This window comes from Neodiprion pinetum, chromosome 5, assembly GCF_021155775.2.
Source record: "Neodiprion pinetum isolate iyNeoPine1 chromosome 5, iyNeoPine1.2, whole genome shotgun sequence".
NCBI classification, from domain to species: Eukaryota; Metazoa; Arthropoda; class Insecta; order Hymenoptera; family Diprionidae; genus Neodiprion; species Neodiprion pinetum.
This window is the reverse complement of record NC_060236.1, coordinates 4,213,514-4,221,973: the sequence shown is the minus strand read 5'-3', so window position 1 is coordinate 4,221,973 and position 8,460 is coordinate 4,213,514. Positions and strand designations below refer to the sequence as shown.

The 8,460-nt window shown below is 38.4% G+C and overlaps 1 protein-coding gene and 1 non-coding gene across 4 annotated transcripts; one reads left to right on the top strand and one right to left on the bottom strand.

Moving 5' to 3' along the window:
• Window positions 1-702: 702 nt before the first annotated feature.
• TRNAW-CCA (transfer RNA tryptophan (anticodon CCA)) lies at window positions 703-774 on the bottom strand. The gene has a single exon. It is a non-coding gene; the product is annotated as a tRNA-Trp (tRNA).
• A 389-nt stretch (window positions 775-1,163) lies between these two features.
• On the top strand, window positions 1,164-8,254 carry glu (structural maintenance of chromosomes 4-like protein gluon). 3 transcript variants are annotated; one of them, XM_046626745.2, is made up of 16 exons: window positions 1,164-1,454; window positions 1,898-2,201; window positions 2,353-2,544; window positions 2,647-2,823; window positions 2,995-3,287; window positions 3,392-3,671; window positions 3,793-4,389; window positions 4,467-4,854; window positions 4,950-5,185; window positions 5,273-5,589; window positions 5,664-5,982; window positions 6,045-6,172; window positions 6,268-6,552; window positions 6,629-6,812; window positions 6,948-7,276; window positions 7,363-8,254. In XM_046626745.2, exons 2-16 carry the CDS (start codon window positions 1,953-1,955, stop codon window positions 7,493-7,495), a joined length of 4,107 nt encoding a protein of 1,368 aa, XP_046482701.1. In that variant the 5' UTR covers window positions 1,164-1,454; window positions 1,898-1,952; the 3' UTR covers window positions 7,496-8,254. The 3 variants fall into 3 exon arrangements, with proteins under 3 accessions (XP_046482701.1, XP_046482699.1, XP_046482700.1); XM_046626743.2 differs by having other exon boundaries at window positions 1,851-2,201; XM_046626744.2 differs by lacking the exon at window positions 1,164-1,454 and having other exon boundaries at window positions 1,778-2,201.
• The last annotated feature ends 206 nt before the right edge of the window (window positions 8,255-8,460 follow it).

The following is an 8,460-nucleotide window of genomic DNA, read 5'->3' as shown; positions in this document are numbered from 1 at the left end:
TTTGGTACCCAGTTCAAAGTTTAGCTTACAATTAGAACTCGGCTGGTAGTTCGTTGCGTGTACAATCTTTGAGACTATCTCACCTTGAATTAAACTAAGTGTGTATAACTGGCCTATCGTCACTTTTACTTGCGTGTCGCGTCGAGAACGCTTTATAACTTTATTATATGCATACACGATACACCAATGTGTACACGCCTCGTAACCCGCCTTCTCGTTTGGGTTTCACGTTGTTGCTAACCGCTTGTGAACTTGTATAATTCAAAGCACGTAGCGTTACATTTTCCAAAAAAATAGTTGAGACGAGAAATATGTTTTTTTATCGTGGGATAGAATTAGTTATGTTGCTGGTTCAATCACCAAAGGATTCAGAACGAATGTTTCAACGTCGATAATCTTGAGTAGATTCTATCGAAGATGCGTAAATACTTTTTCTTGAAAAACAACCTTGATTAGAATCATTTTTTTCGGCGCAATAACCAACCGGTAATTATATGTAATATTGCATCTCGAATGCTCCTTCAGAGAGTTTATCGTAGTAGTCTAAAAATGGTGTATTTTTACTCATGGATCAATCAGAATAACGTTTTGTTACATTTAGAGTTGTTCTAATAGCTTCCGGCGCAAAAATTTCCATGTTCCTCTCAAAGTCAGAATTTGAGTTTGCTGAATTCCATAATCGAGTTTCAAAAAAACTCACTTTGACCCCGACGTGATTTGAACACGCAACCTTCTGATCTGGAGTCAGACGCGCTACCGTTGCGCCACGGAGTCTTGTGTTAAAACTGAGCTACGTATAGTAAACGAAGTCGTTAGTAATGCGATGTTATTTTTACTACATGGAGCTGAGATGAGAGGAAAAATCAAAATCATACAATGAAAAATATTTTAAACCCTATAATATGGATCGAATTTCATCGCATTCTTATTCGTTGTTGAAAATTAATTATTCTGTTTTTCTTGTTAGTCGTATTTTGTAGCGTTCTATATTCCGAACGTAACCTTGCCGTGCGGTTGCAACGGCAACTTGACGCCAATTGGTGGGAATTTAAACCTTGTGATTTCAAACGAGACTGTTTGAATGTAATTCGTTAATTCGGATTATATTATTATCGCGATTCGAAGAATAAGGCATGGATGTACCACACCGATTGTTCAAATTTCCCGGTTCGTAGTTGTCCCTTAAAGTACTCGATAATTTAGCGCGATTTGGGGCGATATTCGTTTGTTTTAATCGCGTCTACAGACCGACGCTGTTCGTCGTGTTACGCCATGGCAGTTCGTTGAAAATATTTATCCTTTGAAAGCGGGGCGGCATGCGAGTGTTATTATTGAGAATATTGACGATATCGTAACACCGGAGGCATCAATCGGCGCCAAATATTCGTGCGGAACGTTTCTCTGTGAATTGTGGCATGTTTACGTGCGGCCAGCTGAGTCAGTATCAGAGATATGTGAGTATCTGTAACACCGAGGTTAAGTAGGCGTGAAATTTTGAAAAGTTTTAAGGAGATTCCCTGTTTCAAATCGCAATCATATGTGTGAAATAAAACGTCAACACAACGAAAACGTCTCAAAATTAAAACTTTAGTGGGAATTTTTAACTTTGATCCAGCAAATTTACGAGGAATCGAGTGCTAATATTTTTTCAAAAAATAAATATAACCTATCAAAACAACTCGATTGTTTTTACTGCGATTGTGTAAACGAAGTTTAGAATTAGAATTCTTTCAGCTTGTTTCTACAGTCGGATGAATCGTTAAAGAATTGTTATTCATCATTTGTCGAATGGCTTTATCAATAAATTGCTGGTGAAGCATGAAACACTTTATCCAATCGCTTGTCTCTAGTTTACAGAGCAGACACAGCGTGGCCCTTATTTTGCGTCTTTTTAAAGCAACATATATTGACGTCGACTGGATGATCCATATGACCATAAAACCAAAGCAAATATGGCCGGTAGAAACCAATGCAACAGCGATTACTCCGACGAAGAGATGGAAACGGAGCCCTCGGATAACGGAGGTGTTGACAGCGACGACGAGGGCGGGGTTAGAATAGACGCTGATATCTATATACCTCCACCGCCAAAGCCGATGAGCGAGGTGGACGAAAATGGGCCTAGAATAATGATAACGAAGATAGTTAATAATAATTTCAAAAGTTACGCCGGCAAACAAGTAATTGGACCATTTCACAAGGTGAGTCGAGTCATTACGAGCTGATTTGTTTGCAAATTTTCAAACCCATTCTTTGAAAAGATTTCAAACCAGTTAACAGATATTCCATATAATAATTGACGGGATACTTTCCGTTTATTGTTAAGAATGAACCGTTACTTTTCAATTTCAGTGTTTCTCAGCGATAATCGGACCCAATGGCAGTGGCAAAAGTAATGTAATTGATTCGATGTTGTTCGTTTTTGGGTACAGAGCGAGCAAGATACGGTCCAAAAAGATATCCGTACTTATTCATAACTCGAGTGAACATCCGAATTGCTCGAGCTGTACTGTGGCTGTACATTTTCAAACAATAATCGATAAGGTAGGTCTGAATCAGAAAACAGATTCAAAGTCTTGTTTGGTAACTTGAGTGCTGGCAGTTCAGTTGGCAGATATTTATTCAATATAAGTTTTTGCCCTACAGCCAGGACATGAATACGACATTGTTCCCAACAGTGAAATTGTTATATCTAGGACAGCATTTAAAGATAATTCATCTTTTTATCAACTAAACGGGAGAAAAGTGCAATTTAAAGAAGTTGCTAAAGTGCTAAGAGAATGCGGTGTTGATCTAGACTACAATCGATTCCTAATTCTTCAGGTATGTATAGGAATGATTTTGTAACTGTAAAGTTTCCTCTTGCAATTTAATCTTGACAATTAATCTAAACAACGAATGCTGAATCTTTCTCTCTTTACATGCTTGGTTAACTTTTTAGTTTGTGAATTCTTTTCTTCTGCCAATTAAAAGTATAGCGATTATTTTTTTTAGGGCGAAGTGGAACAAATAGCAATGATGAAACCAAAAGGCCAGACGAGTAATGACACGGGTATGCTTGAGTTCTTGGAAGACATTATTGGTACGGTACGGTACAAAGAGCCATTGGAAAAATTATCACAAAAAATTGAGTTATTGACTGAAAATAGAGTTGAACATCTCAATCGACTGCAGGTCGTGGAGAAGGAAAAAGAAGAGCTCGAAGAGCCCATGCAACATGCCGTGCGATATTTGAAATGCGAAAATAAGATTGCACAACTTCAGCATCAATTGTACCATTGCAAAAGGTAAGTGAGAAAATGCATTCAACTATTTGGAATTTACATTAATTGAGCTTGGAATTATCTGACGGTAACAAATTGTCTACGAAAATCCACTTCTATCAAAACAGATTACGTGCTCAAGACGAATGTACTCAACAAGAATTAAAGAAGACGGAACTGGACAAGGATTATCAGAAGCTCGTGGATGAAATGAGTCTAGTCAAAACGCAGAAGAATGAAAAGCAAGCAGAAATGAAAGAAAAATGTAAAAAATGGGATGCCTTGCAAAACAGAAAGGACCAGTTGACTGCAAAGTATGAAGAAATCAAAAAAAAGGATGAACAATTGCATGCAGAATTGGTGGAAACTAATAAGAGGCGGAAGGCCAACATGGCAACAGTTAAAACGGTAAGTTCTTAACCAGGTTCACGAATTTCTAAACAAGTTTTTCAGTTCCTGATTCATTACCAAATTCGATCGAAATAAGAAAACATGTATGACATCTTGCATTTGTTGCTTAATAAATTAGGAGAAAGAAAAACTTGAAAGTTTGAGCAAAGTGCCAGAAAAGAATGCCAAGGATATCGCAGAGTGTGAGGGATTGCATGAGCGCTGTATAGCTGATCGTGAAAAGGCGGAAGCAACCCTGGCAACACTTATGAATGGTCTTAAAAAGAAAACTGAACCGCTGTTGGAACAGCGAAGATTGTTGGAAACGGAATTGATGTCGCTGAGAAAGAATGTTGATCAAGCAAGAGGCAATCTGGAAATTGCTCAGTCTAGTCTTCGGTTGTACACGTCGGCAGAAGTAGCTGAGAAAGCGAAGCTGGAGGAATTGCAGGAATCGTTAAAAAATACAAATGACTTATTACGGCAAAGAAAGGAACAAATAAAAGTGTTTGACACTAAGATACCAGCTACGGAACAAAGCTTGGTGGAAGCTCAGAGAGAGTTTGACATGGTTAAACAACGAGACATATCAGCGACGGCTCAATTGAGAAATACGAGAATTCGAGTTGAAGAACAAAGATCAGCCATGAATGCCAGCAAGTCTAGAAACAGGGTGTTGGATTCTCTCATGCAACAGAAGAGACAGGGCAATATCCCTGGAATTAGGGGCAGGCTGGTGGGTAGAACATGAAATTGGACCAGTATTGCTTCATTCAACGTGTCTCACGATTTACTTTCGTAACTACTTTACAGGGTGATCTCGGTGCCATAGATAGCAAGTATGACGTAGCCATTTCAACAGCATGCGGTCCATTAGACAACATTCTTGTGGATACGGTCGATACTGCTCAACGTTGCATAGCATTTCTGCGGCAAAATGATATCGGGCGGGCGACGTTCATTGCTCTGGAAAAGCAGCAACGGTTGTGGTCCGAATGCAGAGAAAGGATGGCGACGCCAGAAAATGTTCCTAGGCTTTTTGATCTTATCAGGGTCGAGGACGAGGAAGTTCTCCCAGCATTTTATTACGGTCTAAGAAACACCTTAGTCGCTCGTGATCTGGACCAAGCTACAAGAATTGCTTACGGCGAGCAAAGACATAGAGTCGTCACCTTGAAGGGAGAGCTAATTGAGACGTCAGGTTAGTTAAAAGTCAGTAACATTCTTTGAACTATCAATTTTCATTCCTCATGTGTCCAAGTTTTGAATATTTTTTTTTTTTCCTTTCGCCATCAGGAACAATGAGCGGTGGTGGGCGTACCTCTCTGCATGGTAGAATGGGGCAAAGTATTGTTAGGGCTGAACCATGTGCAGCTGATGTTGAAAAGCTGCAAGTTGATCTCGATAAAATTTATGAGGAGTGCAACCAACTCAAGGATCGACAACACCAGCTTGAACCACAAATTGACTCGCTATCCAGATCACTGGTTGATATGAAAATGGACAGAGAGAAATACTCAATTGAAGTACAGGTCAGTAACGTGCAAAACGTTTGCCTTTCAGTTCGTTTCAAACCTGAACCCACAACTTTAATTATTATATTATTTTTCGTGGGTTAGTCTCTGACAAAACAGAAACCATCTTTAGAGTCGCAGCTGAAGATTCAAGAAAAAAAAGCTGCAGAGAGCGTATCAAATCCAAATGAGGTAAAGAAAATGACCAAAGCAGTGAAATCTGCTGAAAAAGAACTTGAAGAAGCAGAGAATGATTCAAAGTCGACGGAAAATGAAGTAGCTAAAATAAATCAACAAATAGAAGAAATAGCTGGAGGCAAAGTAAAAAGCCAACAAAAAAGTATCGCTGATTTGTCGAAAAAAATCGATAAGGCTAGGGGAGAAATATGTAGGCTGCAAGTTGCCATTAAAACTGCTGAAAGGTATGTTCGTTCATCTAGATATTTGATAATACGTTGACACGCAAGGCATAAAAAATGTCTTTATTTTAAAATAGAGATTCAAAAAAAGTGGCACAGCACATTGAAACGTTAGAAACCAGCGTTCGTACCTGTGAAAATAAAATTCGTGAAATACAGCAAGAAAAAGTTTGTTTCGAGACGAACGCTAAGGAGCTCTTAGGGTCTTTAAACGAAGTGACGGAGGAACTGGTGGAACGAGACGAAAATTTGGCAACTTTCAAAGCAGAGTTGAATGCTTTTCAAGAACGCGAGAATAAAATGAAAGCTGTTAAAATTGAGCTAGACCAGCAAGTCAAAGAGATGAATAAAGTTCTTGAATCGCTTCAACAGAAAATTCCTGAATATACGAGAAAGGTAGGAATCCAGTATTACCTTAGCACTGCAAAACTCTTACAACACATAATACCTTTTTGCAGATTTCCTCATTAAAACTCCAACCTATTCCTGGTGAAACTGTACTGGAGTTTGAGGAAATCCCAGAGGAAGAAGTCCGTCAATTGGATCCTAAAATGGTTGCCGAGCTAATAGAAAAAACAAAAGCAAGGTAGGTAAACTTGCCAGAAAAGCAATGCTATTCGAAATACACTATATATTGTACTTTTTCACGAGTTCATAATTGAAACGCAATTGTTTTTTCAGGCTCCCAGCAGAAATTCCGAACATGCAATTGATTAAAGAATATTTCGAAAAAGATGCTCTCTATGTGCGTCGTGTCAAGGAGTTGGAAGAAATTACAATTCACAGAAACAAGCTGCGGGATATATTTGAGGACAGCAGGCGCCGTAGAACTCACGAATTTCTTACTGGTTTTTTGATTATTACAAGTAAATTGAAAGAGATGTATCAGATGATCACTCTTGGAGGTGACGCTGAGCTAGAACTGGTCGATTCTTTGGATCCTTTCAACGAGGGAATTGTTTTCAGGTACTTACTTGCTGACTTTGATCAACAAACTGATGTTTTAACAATCTTCAATTTATAACTGGAATTTCATTCGCAGTGTTAGACCCCCGAAAAAGTCGTGGAAAAATATCAGCAATCTCAGCGGAGGTGAAAAAACTCTCAGCTCTTTGGCTCTAGTTTTTGCATTACATCATTACAAGCCTACGCCTTTATATTTCATGGACGAGATAGATGCAGCTTTGGATTTCAAAAATGTGTCTATTGTTGGTAATTACATAAAAGTAAGATCAGTACAGGCAAATATACATTTTATGCAATATCCTACTTTAAAAAATCCTACAAAATTCATTTACCATTCAAATCAAAACTTTAAAGTTCAGCTACCTTGCGATTAATGCACTGACTGTTTTTTTCAGGAACGAACAAAAAATGCTCAATTTATAGTCATTTCCCTGCGATCCAACATGTTTGAACTGGCTGACTATTTGGTTGGGATATACAAAACTTATAATTGCACAAAGTGCGCTATACTAGATGTAGGAAAATATTGTGATGCGAACAACATCCACTTGCCAACACCGAATCTAAACAAAGATTACTACAGCTCTTCACAGGGATCAAAGCCGTACAGTCAGTCAATATTGTCGAAACAGAACACAAATACTAAAGAAAATCGGCCCACCATCATCCCTGAGTCATCCTCAAGCTCAAGCTCGAGCTCTTCTGTCATAGATTCGGAATTAAGGTAAAAATAAATCCGCCATACTGTTGAGGGTTTGCTGGTGACTGCCTTTCCGATTAAGCAATGTACATCATGGTCGTGTTTTACAGACTACCAGAATTAGGGTTGTGTCCTTCGCCAAAAACATCGACAACAACTGTTCGTGACAGGAGATCTACAGAAATTGAAGGTAGTGCAGATGGGGCGCATGGAGAACCAAGCAGTAAACGACGTAAATTATGAGTAAATATCATGTCTTGATAATCAGAATGACTAAGAGCCCAGTGCTCAAAAATTTTATACCCTGCTACTTAAGTACTGTACATTTACAGGAAAAAAAAATTACAAAAAATTTTTTTATATGCAATAATTATCTGTTTTGTACGCGGATAAAATATAAATAGTTGTATCAATGTCAATAGAAAACAAATATACTATTGCCTAGAGCAGCATTTCACTAGAATGCTGCAGACAAATGTACAGCCATATCATTCATCAATTGAATAATGCGTGACCGACCGTTCATTTACAAGCATTTATATATCATATGCATATACCTATTCTAAACATGATACATTTTATTGCCTGCACACTGGGCTACCGTTTTATGGATGAGGGGCATGATGATAGGGACGTGAACAGATATTTTGAGCGGAGGGGGTGGGAGAGGGTAGTAGCCACATCGGGTTGGGTCTTTTAACGAAAATTTTAAATATATAAGCGTTGACTGATATATTCTTCAGTCAACGTTATAAGTAACACGCGAGAGTTCGGTTTTTAAACTGGCGGTAAATTCTTAAGATCGTGGCGCCTCATTCGTTTGTCGGTTGTTTAAACTAGATTGCCATCACACCCAGATCCCGCCAAAATCCGTAGACGAGATTTGATGATACATACTTAGCGCATACTTATTGAATATTTCAGAAAAATTTACCTCGAAATTGTACGTGGATAGTTTGATGTATATACTTAGAACATCAGATAAATGTACATTGAAGAAAATGTTCCATTTTCTGCTGTTAAACCCGCGCAATCTAAGTCGTAACGGTCTTTCGTTCCACCGATTTTTATGAACGTCGAATGTTGTAGTGGAGATTTACCATGCTCGTTACTTACACCCGTATTCATAGTCCTTCCTTGAGGAACAAGGATTCCTTGTTCTCATTTCACGTTTCATGAACAAGGAATCCTTGTTCCTCAAAAAAGGA

Excerpts from the sequence above, each read along its gene's own strand:
- glu (XM_046626745.2), top strand. The coding sequence starts at position 1,953 with ATGGCCGGTAGAAACCAATGCAACAGCGATTACTCCGACGAAGAGATG. Across the intron at positions 3,672-3,792 it reads ACATGGCAACAGTTAAAACG|GAGAAAGAAAAACTTGAAAG; the intron begins GTAAGTTCTTAA and ends TTAATAAATTAG. Across the intron at positions 6,173-6,267 it reads ATAGAAAAAACAAAAGCAAG|GCTCCCAGCAGAAATTCCGA; the intron begins GTAGGTAAACTT and ends TTGTTTTTTCAG.